General features: G+C 46.3%; 1 protein-coding gene across 6 annotated transcripts in view; it reads left to right on the forward strand.

Moving 5' to 3' along the window:
* Positions 1-20,000, forward strand: part of LOC106594842 (RNA binding protein fox-1 homolog 1) — a 743,212-nt gene that overhangs the window by 620,371 nt on the left and 102,841 nt on the right. For all 6 annotated transcript variants that reach the window (XM_082976289.1, XM_082976287.1, XM_082976286.1 and 3 more), the window contains one exon: positions 8,632-8,883. In XM_082976289.1, the coding sequence (XP_082832415.1) occupies positions 8,632-8,883 (252 nt within the window). The remainder of the gene's footprint in view (positions 1-8,631; positions 8,884-20,000) is intronic.

A 20,000-nucleotide genomic window follows, 5' to 3' on the forward strand; every position in this document is an offset into this window, starting at 1 on the left:
ATGACTGACCCACCGCCAAACCGGTCATGCTGGAGGATGTTGCAGGCAGCAGAACGTTCTCCACGGCGTCTCCAGACTCTGTCACGTCTGTCACGTGCTCAGTGTGAACCTGCTTTCATCTGTGAAGAGCACAGGGCGCCAGTGGTGAATTTGCCAATCTTGGTGTTCTCTGGCAAATGCCAAACGTCCTGCACGGTGTGGGGCTGTAAGCACAACCCCCACCTGTGGACGTCGGGCCCTCATACCACCCTCATGGAGTCTGTTTCTGACCGTTTGAGCAGACACATGCACATTTGTGGCCTGCTGGAGGTCATTTTGCAGGGCTCTGGCAGTGCTTCTCCTGCTCCTCCTTGCACAAAGGCGGAGGTAGCGGTCCTGCTGCTGGGTTGTTGCCCTCCTACGGCCTCCTCCACGTCTCCTGATGTACTGGCCTGTCTCCTGGTAGCGCCTCCATGCTCTGGACACTACGCTGACAGACACAGCAAACCTTCTTGCCACAGCTCGCATTGATGTGCCATCCTGGATGAGCTGCACTACCTGAGCCACTTGTGTGGGTTGTAGACTCCGTCTCATGCTACCACTAGAGTGAAAGCACCGCCAGCATTCAAAAGTCACCAAAACATCAGCCAGGAAGCATAGGAACTGAGAAGTTGTCTGTGGTCCCCACCTGCAGAACCACTCCTTTATTGGGGGTGTCTTGCTAATTGCCTATAATTTCCACCTGTTGTTTATTCCATTTGCACAACAGCATGTGAAATGTATTGTCAATCAGTGTTGCTTCCTAAGTGGACAGTTTGATTTCACAGAAGTGGGATTGACTTGGAGTTACATTGTGTTGTTTAAGTGTTCCCTTTATTTTTTTGAGCAGTGTATATATATATATACTGCTCCAAAAAATAAAGGGAACACTTAAACAACACATCCTAGATCTGAATGAAAGAAATAATCTTATTAAATACTTTTTTCTTTACATAGTTGAATGTGCTAACAACAAAATCACACAAAAATAATCAATGGAAATCCAATTTATCAACCCATGGAGGTCTGGATTTGGAGTCACACTCAACATTAAAGTGGAAAACCACACTACAGGCTGATCCAACGTTGATGTAATGTCCTTAAAACAAGTCAAAATGAGGCTCAGTAGTGTGTGTGGCCTCCACGTGCCTGTATGAACTCCCTACAATGCCTGGGCATGCTCCTGATGAGGTGGTGGATGGTCTCCTGATGGATCTCCTCCCAGACCTGGACTAAAGCATCCGCCAACTCCTGGACAGTCTGTGGTGCAACGTGGCGTTGGTGGATGGAGTGAGACATGATGTCCCAGATGTGCTCAATTGGATTCAGGTCTGGGGAACGGGCGGGCCAGTCCATAGCATCAATGCCTTCCTCTTGCAGGAACTGCTGACACACTCCAGCCACATGAGGTCTAGCATTGTCTTGCATTAGGAGGAACCCAGGGCCAACCGCACCAGCATATGGTCTCACAAGGGGTCTGAGGATCTCATCTCGGTACCTAATGGCAGTCAGGCTACCTCTGGCGAGCACATGGAGGGCTGTGCGGCCCCCCAAAGAAATGCCACCCCACACCATGACTGACCCACCGCCAAACCGGTCATGCTGGAGGATGTTGGAGGCAGCAGAACGTTCTCCACGGCGTCTCCAAACTCTGTCACGTCTGTCACGTGCTCAGTGTGAACCTGCTTTCATCTGTGAAGAGCACAGGGCGCCAGTGGCGAATTTGCCAATCTTGGTGTTCTCTGGCAAATGCCAAACGTCCTTCACGGTGTTGGGCTGTAAGCACAACCCCCACCTGTGGACGTCAGGCCCTCATACCACCCTCATGGAGTCTGTTTCTGACCGTTTGAGCAGACACATGCACATTTGTGGCCTGCTGGAGGTCATTTTGCAGGGCTCTGGCAGTGCTTCTCCTGCTCCTCCTTGCACAAAGGCGGAGGTAGCGGTCCTGCTGCTGGGTTGTTGCCCTCCTACGGCCTCCTCCACGTCTCCTGATGTACTGGCCTGTCTCCTGGTAGCGCCTCCATGCTCTGGACACTACGCTGACAGACACAGCAAACCTTCTTGCCACAGCTCGCATAGATGTGCCATCCTGGATGAGCTGCACTACCTGAGCCACTTGTGTGGGTTGTAGACTCCGTCTCATGCTACCACTAGAGTGAAAGCACCGCCAGCATTCAAAAGTCACCAAAACATCAGCCAGGAAGCATAGGAACTGAGAAGTGGTCTGTGGTCCCCACCTGCAGAACCAGTCCTTTATTGGGGGTGTCTTGCTAATTGCCTATAATTTCCACCTGTTGTCTATTCCATTTGCACAACAGCATGTGAAATTTATTGTCAATCAGTGTTGCTTTCTAAGTGGACAGTTTGATTTCCGAGAAGTGTGATTGACTTGGAGTTACATTGTGTTGTTTAAGTGTTCCCTTTATTTTTTTGAGCAGTGTATATATATATATCTGAACTGGGAGGGAACACTGCACATATGTGAAGGCCCGTGTGGGTCACTCCATATGTGAAGGCCCGTGTGGGTTCTATATCTCAGGCATGCATTGGCCAGACTTGCTGACCTAGTATATATATATACCCCTAAAGGAGTGACCCACACGGGCCTTCACATATGTGCAGTGTTCCCTCCCAGTTCACTGTCTGTAGACTACACGATTCTTCCCTCTCAGTTCCCTGTCTGTCTGTAGACTACACGATGCTTCACTCCCAGTTCACTGTCTGTCTGTAGACTACACGATGCTTCCCTCTCAGTTCACTGTCTGTCTGTAGACTACACGATGCTTCCCTCCCAGTTCACTTTCTGTAGACTACATGATGCTTCCCTCCCAGTTCACTGTTTGTAGACTACATGATGCTTCCCTCCCAGTTCACTGTCTGTAGACTACATGATGCTTCCCTCCCAGTTCACTGTCTGTCTGTAGACTACACGATGCTTCCCTCCCAGTTCACTGTCTGTAGACTACATGATGCTTCCCTCCCAGTTCACTGTTTGTAGACTACATGATGCTTCCCTCCCAGTTCACTGTCTGTAGACTACATGATGCTTCCCTCCCAGTTCACTGTCTGTAGACTACATGATGCTTCCCTCTCAGTTCACTGTCTGTCTGTAGACTACATGATGCTTCCCTCCCAGTTCACTGTCTGTAGACTACATGATGCTTCCCTCCCAGTTCACTGTCTGTAGACTACATGATGCTTCCCTCCCAGTTCACTGTCTGTAGACTACATGATGCTTTCCTCTCAGTTCACTGTCTGTCTGTAGACTACACGATGCTTCCCTCCCAGTTCACTGTCTGTCTGTAGACTACATGATGCTTCCCTCCCAGTTCACTGTCTGTCTGTAGACTACATGATGCTTCCCTCCCAGTTCACTGTCTGTAGACTACATGATGCTTCCCTCTCAGTTCACTGTCTGTCTGTAGACTACATGATGCTTCCCTCCCAGTTCACTGTCTGTCTGTAGACTACATGATGCTTCCCTCTCAGTTCACTGTCTGACTGTAGACTACACGATGCTTCCCTCCCAGTTCACTGTCTGTCTGTAGACTACACGATGCTTCCCTCTCAGTTCACTGTCTGTCTGTAGACTACACGATGCTTCCCTCCCAGTTCACTGTCTGTAGACTACATGATGCTTCCCTCCCAGTTCACTGTTTGTAGACTACATGATGCTTCCCTCCCAGTTCACTGTCTGTAGACTACATGATGCTTCCCTCCCAGTTCACTGTCTGTAGACTACATGATGCTTCCCTCTCAGTTCACTGTCTGTCTGTAGACTACATGATGCTTCCCTCCCAGTTCACTGTCTGTAGACTACATGATGCTTCCCTCCCAGTTCACTGTCTGTAGACTACATGATGCTTCCCTCCCAGTTCACTGTCTGTAGACTACATGATGCTTTCCTCTCAGTTCACTGTCTGTCTGTAGACTACACGATGCTTCCCTCCCAGTTCACTGTCTGTCTGTAGACTACATGATGCTTCCCTCCCAGTTCACTGTCTGTCTGTAGACTACATGATGCTTCCCTCCCAGTTCACTGTCTGTAGACTACATGATGCTTCCCTCTCAGTTCACTGTCTGTCTGTAGACTACATGATGCTTCCCTCCCAGTTCACTGTCTGTCTGTAGACTACATGATGCTTCCCTCTCAGTTCACTGTCTGACTGTAGACTACACGATGCTTCCCTGCCAGTTCACTGTCTGTAGACTACATGATGCTTCCCTCCCAGTTCACTGTCTGTAGACTACATGATGCTTCCCTCCCAGTTCACTGTCTGTCTGTAGACTACATGATGCTTCCCTCCCAGTTCACTGTCTGTAGACTACATGATGCTTCCCTCCCAGTTCACTGTCTGTAGAATACATGATGCTTCCCTCTCAGGTCACTGTCTGTCTGTAGACTACATGATGCTTCCCTCCCAGTTCACTGTCTGTAGACTACGTGATGCTTCCCTCCCAGTTCACTGTCTGTCTGTAGACTACACGATGCTTCCCTCCCAGTTCACTGTCTGTAGACTACACGGTGCTTCCCTCCCAGTTCACTGTCTGTAGACTACATGATGCTTCCCTCCCAGTTCACTGTCTGTCTGTAGACTACACGATGCTTCCCTCCCAGTTCACTGTCTGTCTGTAGACTACATGATGCTTCCCTCCCAGTTCACTGTCTGTCTGTAGACTACATGATGCTTCCCTCTCAGTTCACTGTCTGTCTGTAGACTACATGATGCTTCCCTCCCAGTTCACTGTCTGTCTGTAGACTACATGATGCTTCCCTCCCAGTTCACTGTCTGTAGACTACATGATGCTTCCCTCCGAGTTCACTGTCTGTCTGTAGACTACATGATGCTTCCCTCCCAGTTCACTGTCTGTAGACTACATGATGCTTCCCTCCCAGTTCACTGTCTGTAGACTACATGATGCTTCCCTCCCAGTTCACTGTCTGTCTGTAGACTACATGTAGCTTCCCTCCCAGTTCACTGTCTGTAGACTACATGATGCTTCCCTCCCAGTTCACTGTCTGTCTGTATACTGCATGATGCTTCCCTCCCAGTTCACTGTTTCAAATGTCCGAAATGAAAGTCAATTTTTTTGTGATCAGTCTGACATGATGAGTGTAACACTGGCAATCAGATGAGAAGGACTGATACATGATGAGTTACACTGGTAATCAGATGAGAGGGACTGATACATGATGAGTGTAACACTGGTAATCAGATGACAGGGACTGATACATGATGAGTGTAACACTGGTAATCAGATGACAGGGACTGATACATGATGAGTGTAACACTGGTAATCAGATGACAGGGACTGATACATGATGAGTGTAACACTGGTAATCAGATGAGAAGGACTGATACATGATGAGTGTAGCTGTCTAGAGCAATGTTACAATGAGTATTCACATAGCTGTCTAGAGCAATGTTACAATGAGTATTCTCATAGCTGGCTAGAGCAATGTTACAATGAGTATTCTCATAGCTGGCTAGAGCAATGTTACAATGAGTATTCTCATAGCTGGCTAGAGCAATGTTACCATCGAGTATTCTCATAGCTGTCTAGAGCAATGTTACCATCAAGTATTCTCATAGCTGTCTAGAGCACTGTGAAATAATGCAGTGGTCTTTGCAGCGCATTCCTATTCCGAGCATCACAAGTTTGTGCCCATTGCTGGAAGGCATATATCGACGTTCTCAAGACCGTTTCAAATGTCCGAAATGAAAGTCTATTTTTTTGTGATCAGTCTGACATGATGAGTGTAACACTGGCAATCAGATGAGAAGGACTGATACATGATGAGTGTAACACTGGTAATCAGATGAGAGGGACTGATACATGATGAGTGTAACACTGGTAATCAGATGAGAGGGATTGATACATGATGAGTGTAACACTGGTAATCAGTTGACAGGGACTGATACATGATGAGAAACACTGGTAATCAGATGACAGGGACTGATACATGATGAGTAACACTGGTAATCAGATGAGAAGGACTGATACATGATGAGTGTAACACTGGTAATCAGATGAGAAGGACTGATACATGATGAGTGTAACACTGGTAATCAGATGAGAGGGACTGATACATGATGAGTAACACTGGTAATCAGATGACAGGGACTGATACATGATGAGTAACACTGGTAATCAGATGACAGGGACTGATACATGATGAGTAACACTGGTAATCAGATGAGAAGGACTGATACATGATGAGTGTAACACTGGTAATCAGATGAGAGGGACTGATACATGATGAGTGTAACACTGGTAATCAGATGAGAGGGACTGATACATGATGAGTGTAACACTGGTAATCAGATGACAGGGACTGATACATGATGAGTAACACTGGTAATCAGATGACAGGGACTGATACATGATGAGTAACACTGGTAATCAGATGAGAGGGACTGATACATGATGAGTGTAACACTGGTAATCAGATGAGAAGGACTGATACATGATGAGTGTAACACTGGTAATCAGATGAGAGGGACTGGTACATGATGAGTGTAACACTGGTAATCAGATGAGAGGGACTGATACATGATGAGTGTAACACTGGTAATGAGATGAGAGGGACTGATACATGATGAGTGTAACACTGGTAATCAGATGACAGGGACTGATACATGATGAGTGTAACACTGGTAATCAGATGACAGGGACTGATACATGATGAGTGTAACACTGGTAATCAGTTGACAGGGACTGATACATGATGAGAAACACTGGTAATCAGATGACAGGGACTGATACATGATGAGTAACACTGGTAATCAGATGAGAGGGACTGATACATGATGAGTGTAACACTGGTAATCAGATGAGAAGGACTGATACATGATGAGTGTAACACTGGTAATCAGATGAGAGGGACTGATACACGATGAGTGTAACACTGGTAATCAGATGAGAGGGACTGATACATGATGAGTGTAACACTGGTAATGAGATGAGAGGGACTGATACATGATGAGTGTAACACTGGTAATCAGATGACAGGGACTGATACATGATGAGTAACACTGGTAATCAGATGAGAGGGACTGATACATGATGAGTGTAACACTGGTAATCAGATGACAGGGACTGATACATGATGAGTAACACTGGTAATCAGATGACAGGGACTGATACATGATGAGTGTAACACTGGTAATCAGATGAGAAGGACTGATACACGATGAGTGTAACACTGGTAATCAGATGACAGGGACTGATACATGATGAGTGTAACACTGGTAATCAGATGACAGGGACTGATACATGATGAGTAACACTGGTAATCAGATGAGAAGGACTGATACATGATGAGTAACAATGGTAATCAGATGACAGGGACTGATACGTGATGAGTGTAACACTGGTAATCAGATGAGAGGGACTGATACATGATGAGTGTAACACTGGTAATCAGATGAGAAGGACTGAGAGGGACTGATACATGATGAGTAACACTGGTAATCAGATGAGAGGGACTGATACGTGATGAGTAACACTGGTAATCAGATGACAAGGACTGATACATGATGAGTGTTACACTGGTAATCAGATGACAGGGACTGATACATGATGAGTGTTACACTGGTAATCAGATGACAGGGACTGATACATGATGAGTGTAACACTGGTAATCAGATGACAGGGACTGATACATAATGAGTGTAACACTGGTAATCAGATGAGAGGGACTGATACGTGATGAGTCTAAGTGTGATCAGTGTGCTATATTAAATGTGTTGTGTTGATGCGGGTGTGTGTGTGTGTGTGTGTGTGTGTGTGTGTGTGTGTGTGTGTGTGTGTGTGTGTGTGTGTGTGTGTGATAGAGATAATGAGAACAGTGTGAAATGTGTAACATCTCCTGTAAAGAGCAGAAGTGGGTTTTAACAAGGACACATTTTACAGAGTAGTACCCACACACACATGTGAATGTGTTAGCATTGTGCTAATGCTTCTTCGTATTTTATTTCAGGACTTTTCTTGAGGTGGCTACTGTAGTACTCAGAGAGGCTTCTTCTTGGGAGTGTGTGTGTGTGTGTGTGTGTGTGTGTGTGTGTGTGTGTGTGTGTGTGTGTGTGTGTGTGTGTGGTGTGTGTGTGTGTGTGTGTGTGTGTGTGTGTGTGTGTGTGTGTGTGTGTGTGTGTGTGTGTGTGTGTGTGTGTGTGTGGTAATGAATGGATGGAGTGTGTCTGAGCGTCCATAGTAGTTATTGGTTTATCATGCTGCCACTCACTATGGGACTGGTTGACTGACTGGCTGACTGGTTGGCTAGTTGGCCGGTTGGCTGACTGGCTTATTGATTGACTGTATTGCTGCCTGACTGACTTACTGGTTAGCTGGCTGGTTTGGCTGGTAAATTAGTTATTGACTGTCTGACTTGCTGGTTGGTTGACTGGCTGGCTGGTTGACTTACTGACCTGACTGGCTGGTTGGCTGGCTGGTTGACTTACTGACCTGACTGGATGGTTGGTTGACTGGCTGGCTGGCCTACTGACTGACTGGCTGACTGAATGGATGACTGGACATTTTTTGGTATTAATTGTTCAATCTGGTGTGGTACTAACTCTCTCACCTTCTCTCCCTCCTCTCCCCCTGCAGGGTAACCAGGAAGCCCCACCCCCTCCAGACTCCATGACTCAGCCGTACCCCTCCGCCCAATTTGCCCCCCCTCAGAACGGCCTGTCCGCTGAGTTCACCGCCTCACACCCTCACCCACACCCTACGCCCCCTGACTACACAGGACAGCCCCCCGTCAGCGAACACCCCCTCAACATGTACCCCACTTCACAGAACCACAATGAACATAGTGGACAGGACACCAGCATACAGACCGTCTCAGCCACAGCCACAGTAAGACATCTCTACTTTATTACAACATCTTGAATATACAGTGAGGGAAAAAGTATTTGATCCCCTGCTGGTTTTGTATGTTTGCCCACTGACAAAGAAATGATCAGCATTTTAATGAGGGAAATAAGTATTTGACCCCTCTGCAAAACATGACTTATACTTGGTGGAAAAACCCTTGTTGGCAATCACAGAGGTCAGACGTTTCTTGTAGTTGGCCACAAGGTTTGCACACATCTCAGGAGGGATTTTGTCCCACTCCTCTTTGCAGATCTTCTCCAAGTCATTAAGGTTTCGAGGCTGACGTTTGGCAACTCGAACCTTCAGCTCCCTCCACAGATTTTCTATGGGATTAAGGTCTGGAGACTGGCTAGGCCACTCCAGGACCTTATGTGCTTCTTCTTGAGCCACTCCTTTGTTGCCTTGGCCGTGTGTTTTGGGTCATTGTCATGCTGGAATACCCATCCACGACCCATTTTCAATGCCCTGGCTGAGGGAAGGAGGTTCTCACCCAAGATTTGACGTACATGGCCCCGTCCATCGTCCCTTTGATGCGGTGAAGTTGTCCTGTCCCCTTAACAGAAAAACACCACCAAAGCATAATGTTTCCACCTCCATGTTTGACGGTGGGGATGGTGTTCTTGGGGTCATAGGCAGCATTCCTCCTCCTCCAAACACGGCTAGTTGAGTTGATGCCAAAGAGCTCCATTTTGGTCTCATCTGACCACAACACTTTCACCCAGTTGTCCTCTGAATCATTCCGATGTTCATAGGCAAATTTCAGACGGGCATGTATATGTGCTTTCTTGAGCAGGGGGACCTTGCGGGTGCTGCAGGATTTCAGTCCTTCACGGCGTAGTGTGTTACCAATTGTTTTCTTCGTGACTACGGTGCCAGCTGCCTTGAGATCATTGACAAGGTCCTCCCGTGTAGTTCTGGGCTGATTCCTCACCGCTCTCATGATCATTGCAACTCCATGAGGTGAGATCTTTCATGGAGCCCCAGGCCGAGGGAGATTGACAGTTCTTTTGTGTTTCTTCCATTTGCGAATAATCACAACAACTGTTGTCACCTTCTCACCAAGCTGCTTGGCGATGGTCTTGTAGCCCATTCCAGCGTTGTGTAGGTCTACAATCTTGTCCCTGACATCCTTGGATAGCTCTTTGTTCTTGGCCATGGTGGAGAGTTTAGAATCTGATTGATTGATTGCTTCTGTGGACAGGTGTCTTTTATACAGGTAACAAACTGAGATTAGGAGCACTCCCTTTAAGAGTGTGCTCCTAATCTCAGCTCGTTACCTGTATAAAAGACACCTGGGAGCCAGAAATCTTTCTGATTGAGAGGGGGTCAAATACTTATTTCCCTCATTAAAATGCAAATCAATTTCTAACATTTTTGACATGCGTTTTTTCTGGATTATTTTGTGGTTATTCTGTCTCTCACTGTTCAAATAAACCTACCATTAAAATGATAGACTGATCATGTCTTTGTCAGTGGGCAAACAAACAAAATCAGCAGGGGATCAAATACTTTTTTCCCTCACTGTATACTGTTACTGGTATAGTGTATATTACTGTTATATATTACTGTTATATATTACACTTTTATACAACAGGTGGGTCTAATCCTGAATGCTGATTGGTTACCACCGGCTAAATCTATAACGTTAAAATGCCCATTTACTCTGTTCCATCTGACTGCGCAATCCACTGTCTCGTCAGCCCAGCCAGGCAATGTATAAACTTGATCTCCACTGTAAAAAGCATCTAGACATTATCTCACATTTCTTTAAGACTAACATTTAATTTTCAACAGCGGAGATTTATATCAACCTTGCTGTCTGTCTCTCTGACATTTACAACATTGTTGCAATATTCAAATTGGATCTCCAGCTGTCCCATAGTAATGAATGTGTCGGGAGTCAGGACGAGACGTGCAGGCAGGCAGCGTTTCTCAGCCAGTCGAAATCATGAATCAGCTGGCATCATTTTTATGGATATACCGCATACAAAGAAATGTAAATTGAAAAAGGGTAAAACTAAATGAAGTACAGCTGGTTTGCAGTCTTTCCAGCTTCAGTTTGAAGTGATTGTGTTAGCTGTCTTGTTGGATAGCTCCTCTGAACAACAGTGTCCTGACGAATGAGCACATTTTCTTTCGTCATTGTTATGGATGTATCCATATGAATGTCACTAGAAAACAGCCTAAACAAATGCAAATGCAGCTGCTTTGCTGTAGGACATTCAGAGACTTGTCCCGAAGCCACTCCTGCGTTGTCTTGGCTGTGTGATTAGGGTTGTTGTCCTGTTGGAAGGTGAACCTTCACCCCAGTCTGAGGTCCTGAGCACTCTGGAGCAGGTTTTCATCAAGGATCTCTCTGTACTTTGCTTTGTTCATCTTTCCCTCAATCCTGACTAGTCTCCCAGTCCCTGCCGCTGAAAAACATCCCCACAGCATAATGCTGCCACCACCATGCTTCACAGTAGGGATGGTGCCAGGTTTCCTTCAGACATGACACTTGGCATTCAGGCCAAAGAGTTCAATACTGGTATCATCAGACCAGAGGACTGAGAGTCTTTAGGTGCCTTTTGGCAAACACCAAGCGGGCTGTGATGTGCCTTTTACTGAGGAGTGACTTCTGTCTGGCCACTCTACCATAAAGGCCTGATTGGTGGAGGGCTGCAGAGATGGTTGTCCTTCTGGGAGGTTATCCCATCTCCACAGAGGAACTCTGGTCCTCTATCAGAGTGACCATTGGGTTCTTGGTCACCTCCCTGAACAAGGCCCTTCTCTCCCGATTGCTTAGTTTGTCCGGGAGGCCAGCTCTTGGAAGAGTCTTGGTGGTTCCACACTTCTTCACTTTAAGAATGATGGAGGCCACTGTGTTCTTGGATTCTTTCAATGCTGCAGAAATTTTTTGTACCCTTCCCCAGATCTGTGCCCCGACACAATCCTGCCTCAGAGCTCTACGGACATGCCTGGTCTTGGTTTTTGCTCTGACATGCACTGTCAATTGTTGGACCTTATATAGAAGGTGTGCGCCTTTCCAAATCATGTCCATCAATAGAATGTACCACAGGTGGAGTCCAGTCAAGTTGTAGAAACATCTCAAGGATGAGCAATGTAGTAGTACATTGATCTAAGTGGTGCATTGATCCACCGTCATCCGGGTTTGGCCGGTGTAGGCCGTCATTGTAAATTAGATTTTGTGATAAACTGACTGTTTTCGCTTTCTCATTATGGGGTATTGTGTGTAGATTGACAAGTCATTTTTATTCATTTAATCCATATTAGAATAAGGCTGTAACGTCCAAAAATGTGGAAAAAGTCAAGGGGTCTGTATACTTTCCGAATGCACTGTATTACTGTTATATATTGCCGTTGTATATTACTGTTATATAATACTTGTATATACACCAGACCGTCTTGGCCATAGCCATTTTCACTGGCTAACGTTGAAGTTCAGCTAGCCACGGTTAGCTGTCCTCAGCTATCCATTAGCTCGAAAAGCTATCGCCAGTTTTTGTACAGCGCGACTCAGACCAGAGCATACCGGACCTATTCTCTCTCCTTTCCCCGATTTCTACCGCAGGCTCTGGACATTTACACCTGGATCTTGCAGCTAACTAGCTGCTACCTGAGTGACTATTGGCAACGTCGGTCACGGAAATAACACACATTATTACGGAGCTAGCCAGCTAGCCAGCTGAAGAGTTCCGTCAGCCACTCCTGGGCTATTCCTGAGCTAGCCAGCTGAAGTGTCTCCTGGGCTACAACTCACCTATCCTGACCCGTTTTACTGCCGATCCGGAGCCCCATCGGGTCTTCACGACTGGACCACCGACGTTATCTGCCCGAGGGAGTTATCCAACTGGCCCCTCCGTCGCGACGTAACCTGATCGCCCATCTGCGGCCCGCTAATCGTTAGCTGTCTTTTCGGCTGCGATCTGAATAGGTCTATCGGACACTTTTCTTGGGCCACTATAACTAACTATTTTGCCAACTTGGACAGGTCCCCCCTTCCACACGGAACCCCACTAACCCACAGACGGAAACGCACGAGCTGGCTAAAAACAGACCTCCCTCCCATCTTCCACCAGCTTGCTACCTATGGCCCGGCTAGCTGTCTGAATCTCACTGGACCCTTTGATCACTCGGCTAAGCATGCCTCTCCTTAATGTCAATATGCCTTCTCCATTGCTGTTCTGGTTAGTGTTTATTGGCTTATTTCACTGTAGAGCCTCTAGCCCTGCTCATTATACCTTATCCAACCTCTCAGTTCCTCCACCCACACATGCTATGACATCTTCTGGTTTCAATGATGTTTCTAGAGACAATATCTCTCTCACTATCACTAAATGCCTAGGTTTACCTCCTCTGTACTCACATCCCACCATACCTTTGTCTGTACATTATACCTTGAAGCTATTTTATCGCCCCCAGAAACCTGCTCCTTTTTCTCTCTACTCTGGACGTCACAGACGACCAATTCTTATAGCTTTTAGCCGTACCCTCATACTTATTCTTCTCTGCTCCTCTGGGGATGTAGAGGTGAATCCAGGCCCTGCAGTGCCTGGCTCCACTCCTACTCCCCAGGCGCTCTCTTTTGATGACTTCTGTAACCGTAATAACCTTGGTTTCATGCATGTTAACATTAGAAGCCTCCTCCCTAAGTTTGTTTTATTCACTGCTTTAGCACACTCCGCCAACCCGGATGTCCTAGCTGTGTCTGAATCTTGGCTTAGGAAGTCCACCAAAAACTCTGAAATCTTCATCCCTAACTACAACGTTTTCAGACAAGATAGAACGACCAAAGGGGGCGGTGTTGCAATCTACTGCAGAGATAGCCTGCAGAGTTCTGTCCTGCTATCCAGGTCTGTACCCAAACAATTTGAACTTCTAATTTTAAAAATCCACCTCTCCAAAAACAAGTCTCTCACCGTTGCCGCCTGCTATAGACCCCCCTCGGCCCCTAGTTGTGCTCTGGACACCATATGTGAACTGATTGCCCCCCATCTATCTTCAGAGCTCGTGCTACTAGGTGACCTAAACTGGGACATGCTTAACACCCCAGCCATCCTACAATCCAAGCTTGATGCCCTCAATCTCACACAAATTATTAATGAACCCACCAGGTACAACCCCAAAGCCGCAAACACTGGCACCCTCATAGATATCATCCTAACCAACGTGCCCTCTAAATACACCTCTGCTGTTTTCAACCAAGATCTCAGCGATCACTGCCTCATTGCCTGCACCCGTAATGGGTCAGCGGTCAAACGACCTCCACTCATCACTGTCAAACGCTCCCTGAAACATTTCAACGAGCAAGCCTTTCTAATCGACCTGGCCCTGGTATCCTGGAAGGATATTGACCTCATCCCGTCAGTAGAGGATGCCTGGTTATTTTTTAAAAATGCCTTCCTCACCATCTTAAATAAGCATGCCCCTTTCAAGAAATTTAGAACCAGGAACAGATATAGCCCTTGGTTCTCCCCAGACCTGACTGCCCTTAACCAACACAAAAATATCCTGTGGCGTTCTGCATTAGCATCGAACTGCCCCCGCGATATGCAACTTTTTAGGGAAGTTAGAAACCAATACACACAGGCAGTTAGAAACGCCAAGGCTAGCTTTTTCAAACAGAAATTCGCTTCGTGCAACTCCAACTCTAAAAAGTTCTGGGACATTGTAAAGTCCATGGAGAATAAGAACACCTCCTCCCAACTGCCCACTGCACTGAGGATAGGAAACTCTGTCACCACCGATAAGCCCACTATAATTGAGAATTTCAATAAGCATTTTTCTACGGCTGGCCATGCTTTCCACCTAACTACCCCTACTGCATTCAACAGCACTGCACCCCCCACAGCAACTCGCCCAAGCCTCCCCCATTTCTCCTTCTCCCAAATCCATTCAGCTGATGTTCTGAAAGAGCTGCAAAATCTGGACCCCTACAAATCAGCTGGGCTTGACAATCTGGACCCTTTCTTTCTAAAATTATCTGCCGAAATTATTGCAACCCCTATTACTAGCCTGTTCAACCTCTCTTTCGTGTCGTCTGAGATTCCCATAGATTGGAAAGCAGCTGCTGTCATCCCCCTCTTCAAAGGAGGTGACACTCTTGACCCAAATTGCTACAGACCTATATCCATCCTACCCTGCCTTTCTAAGGTCTTCGAAAGCCAAGTCAACAAACAGATTACCGACCATTTCGAATCCCACCGCACCCTCTCCGCTATGCAATCTGGTTTCAGAGCTGGTCATGGGTGCACCTCAGCCACGCTCAAGGTCCTAAACGACATCGTAACCGCCATCGATAAGAAACATTACTGTGCTGCCGTATTCATTGACCTGGCCAAAGCTTTTGACTCTGTTAATCACCACATCCTCATCGGCAGACTCAGTAGCCTTGGTTTCTCAAACGATTGCGTCGCCTGGTTCACCAACTACTTCTCTGACAGAGTTCAGTGTGTCAAATCGGAGGGCCTACTGTCTGGACCTCTGGCAGTCTCTATGGGGGTACCACAGGGTTCAATTCTTGGGCCAACTCTTTTCTCTGTATACATAAATGATGTCGCTCTTGCTGCTGGTGAATCTCTGATCCACCTCTACGCAGACGACACCATTCTGTACACTTCTGGCCCTTCTTTGGACACTGTGTTAACAACCCTCCAGACGAGCTTCAATGCCATTCAACTCTCCTTCCGTGGTCTCCAACTGCTCCTAAACACAAATAAAACTAAATGCATGCTCTTCAACCGATCGCTGCCTGCACCTGCCCGCCTGTCCAGCATCACTTCTCTGGACGGTTCTAACTTAGAATTTGTGGACAACTACAAATACCTAGGTGTCTGGTTAGACTGTAAACTCTCCTTCCAGACTCACATCAATCATCTCCAATCCAAAGTGAAATCTCGAATTGGCTTCCTATTTCGCAACAAAGCATCCTTCACTCATGCTGCCAAACATACCCTCGTAAAACTGACCATCCTACCAATCCTCGACTTCGGCGATGTCTTTTACAAAATAGCTTCCAATACCCTACTCAACAAGCTGGATGCAGTCTATCACAGTGCCATCCGTTTTGTCACCAAAGCCCCATATACTACCCACCACTGCGACCTGTACGCTCTCGTTGGCTGGCCTTCGCTTCATAATCGTCGCCAAACACATTGGCTCCAGGTCATCTACAAGACTCTGCTAGGTAAAGTCCCCCCTTATCTCCGCTCACTGGTCACCATAGCAGCACCCACCTGTAGCACGCGCTCCAGCAGGTATATCTCTCTGGTCACCCCTAAAGCCAACTCCTCCTTTGGTCGTCTCTCCTTCCAGTTCTCTGCTGCCAATGACTGGAACGAACTACAAAAATCTCTGAAACTGGAAACACTTATCTCCCTCACTAGCTTTAAGCACCAGCTGTCAGAGCAGCTCACAGATCACTGCACCTGTACATAGCCCATCTATAATTTAGCCCAAACTACTACCTCTTCCCCTACTGTATTTATTTATTTTATTTATTTTGCTCCTTTGCACCATATTATTTATATTTTATCTTTGAACTTTCTTCAAACTACAAATCTACCATTCCAGTATTTTTCTTGCTATACTTTATTTACTTTGCCACCATGGCATTTTTTTGCCTTTACCTCCCTTATCTCACATCATTTGCTCACATTGTATATAGTCTTATTTTTTTATTATTTTTTTTTATTCTACTGCATCATTGATTGTATGTTGTTTTACTCCATGTGTAACTCTGTGTTTTTGTATGTTGTCGAACTGCTTTGCTTTATCTTGGCCAGGTCGCAATTGTAAATGAGAACTTGTTCTCAACTTGCCTACCTGGTTAAATAAAGGTGAAATAAATAAAATAAATAAAATAGTAAGGTGTGTGTGTGTGTGTGTGTGTGTGTGTGTGTGTGTGTGTGTGTGTGTGTGTGTGTGTGTGTGTGTGTGTGTGTGTGTGTGTGTGTGTGTGTGTGTGTGTGTGTGTATGTGTGTGACATATGTCTGTGTGTATGTGTACACTACAGAGTGTACACTACAGCATTCACAAGGCTGCAGAATTGGACCTAGTGTACACTATACCCTCACACGGCTGCAGAATTGGACCTAGTGTACACTATTCCCTTCACAAGGCTGCAGAATTGGACCTAGTGTACACTATTCCCTTCACAAGGCTGCAGAATTGTACCTAGTGTACACTATTCCCTTCACAAGGCTGCAGAATTGGACCTAGTGTACACTATTCCCTTCACAAGGCTGCAGAATTGGACCTAGTGTACACTATTCCCTTCACAAGGCTGCAGAATTGGACCTAGTGTACACTATTCCCTTCACAAGGCTGCAGAATTGGACCTAGTGTACACTATTCCCTTCACAAGGCTGCAGAATTGGACCTAGTGTACACTATACCCTTCACAAGGCTGCAGAATTGGACCTAGTGTACACTATTCCCTTCACAAGGCTTCAGAATTGGACCTAGTGTACACTATTCCCTTCACAAGGCTTCAGAATTGGACCTAGTGTACACTATACCCTTCACAAGGCTTCAGAATTGGACCTAGTGTACACTATACCCTTCACAAGGCTGCAGAATTGGACCTAGTGTACACTATACCCTTCACAAGGCTGCAGAATTGGACCTAGTGTACACTATACCCTTCACAAGGCTTCAGAATTGGACCTAGTGTACACTATACCCTTCACACGGCTGCAGAATTGGACCTAGTGTACACTATACCCTTCACACGGCTGCAGAATTGGACCTAGTGTACACTATACCCTTCACAAGGCTTCAGAATTGGACCTAGTGTACACTATACCCTTCACACGGCTGCAGAATTGGACCTAGTGTACACTATACCCTTCACACGGCTGCAGAATTGGACCTAGTGTACACTATACCCTTCACAAGGCTTCAGAATTGGACCTAGTGTACACTATACCCTTCACACGGCTGCAGAATTGGACCTAGTGTACACTATTCCCTTCACAAGGCTTCAGAATTGGACCTAGTGTACACTATACCCTTCACAAGGCTTCAGAATTGGACCTAGTGTACACTATACCCTTCACACGGCTGCAGAATTGGACCTAGTGTACACTATACCCTTCACAAGGCTGCAGAATTAGACCTAGTGTACACTATACCCTTCACAAGGCTTCAGAATTGGACCTAGTGTACACTATACCCTTCACAAGGCTGCAGAATTAGACCTAGTGTACACTATTCTCCTCAAAGCATCAGGTCCTCCAAGGCCTTTACGCGGCAGGTCTCAGGCTGTGTTCTGATTCGTTGTTTTATTAATAGAATTCATCTGATTTTTAAAGCTGTTTATACGACTGCTTCTGTCTAGACACAAACATCCTGTGGTAGTCATTTGTTTGCTTGATTTATCGTCCCTCTCTTTATCATAAATATGTATATTGCCATTCACCCAGAGTGCAATACAATCCAGTATTAGTTTGCATGGTAATGAGAAATATTTTCTCCCCCAAGCACTGTGAAAAATGCTTAGTTTTTATTTTCTTGCTTGTCTTTTTAAAGTTGTTTAATGCATGTGATATTAGCCTTTAGCTTGGAAGGAGAGAACTAGTAGAAGAGAAGTGATGAAGGAGAGAGGGGAGACAGAGAGAGAGGAGGGGAGAGAGATGGAAAGAGGGGAGAGGAAGAGAGAAGGAGAGAGCGCAGAGAGAAAGAGACGGAGAGAGGGGAGAAGGAGAGAGACGGAGTCAGAGGAGGGGAGAGAGACGGAGAGAGGGGAGAGGAAGAGAGAAGGAGAGAGCGCAGAGGGAGAGAGATGGAGAGAGGGGAGAAGGTGAGATGAGAGAGATGGAGTCAGAGGATTTGAGAGAGACAGGGAGAGGAAGAGAGAAGGAGAGAGCGCAGAGGGAGAGTGACGGAGAGAGGGGAGAGGAAGAGAGGGGAGAAGGAGAGAGCGCAGAGGGAGAGTGACGGAGAGAGGGGAGAGGAAGAGAGGGGAGAAGGAGAGAGCGCAGAGGGAGAGTGACGGAGAGAGGGGAGAGGAAGAGAGGGGAGAAGGAGAGATGGAGTAGCATCACAACTCCAGTAGAGGAAAGACACAGAGCAGGAAAATGAGTTGTACATCTGGAAAACCTCTCCCTCTCTTTTTCTCCCTCATACACTCATTACCCCACCCCCGCGTCTGTCTGTCTTTTTATTTCTCTCTTTCCTCTCTCTCTCCTCTTTCTCTCTGTCTTACACTCTCGCTCTCACTTAACCTGTTGTCTATCTCTAACCCACTCACCCCCCTCTCTCTTTCTCTCGCTCGCTCTATAGTCTGAGTCTATATGTTGAGGCACGAGGCCAGAGAGAGATTACCTCATCTGGCTGGCCTGTTTATAGAGTGATGTCATCCCCCACTCCACTGTCTGCTCTCTGTTAAAGTAGAGAGAGAGAGAGACGGAGAGAGAGAGAGAGAGAGAGAGAGAGAGAGAGAGAGGGAGAGGGAGAGGGAGAGGGAGAGAGAGAGAGAGATTACCTCATCTGGCTGGCCTGTTTATAGAGTGACGTCATCCCCCACTCCACTGTCTGCTCTCTGTTAAAGTAGAGAGAGAGAGAGAAAGAGAGACTGAGACAGAGTGAGAGAGAGACAAAGTGAGAGAGAGAAAGAGAGACAAAGTGAGAGAGAGAAAGAGAGACTGAGACAGAGTGAGAGAGAGACAAAGTGAGAGAGAAAGAGAGAGAGAGAGAGAGAGAGAGAGAGAGAGACAGAGAGAGACAAAGTGAGAGAGAGAAAGAGAGACAGAGAGAGACAAAGTGAGAGAGAGAAAGAGAGACTGAGACAGAGACAGAGAGAGAGAGACAGTGCCATCACAGCAGCAAGATGTGTGACCTTTTGCCACAAGAAAAGGGCAACCAGTGAAGAACAAACACCATTGTAAATACAACCCATATTTATGTTTATTTATTTTCCCTTTTGTACTTTAACCATTTGTATATCGTTACAACACTGTATATATACATAATATGACATTTGTAATGTCTTTATTCTTTTGGAACTTCTGTGAGTGTAATGTTTACTGTTCATTTTTGTTTATTTCACTTTTGTATATTATCTTCTTCACTTGCTTTGGCAATGTTAATGTATGTT

The sequence above is a fragment of the Salmo salar genome, chromosome 06 (assembly GCF_965601325.2).
Source record: "Salmo salar chromosome 06, fSalSal1, whole genome shotgun sequence".
Taxonomy (NCBI): domain Eukaryota; kingdom Metazoa; phylum Chordata; class Actinopteri; order Salmoniformes; family Salmonidae; genus Salmo; species Salmo salar.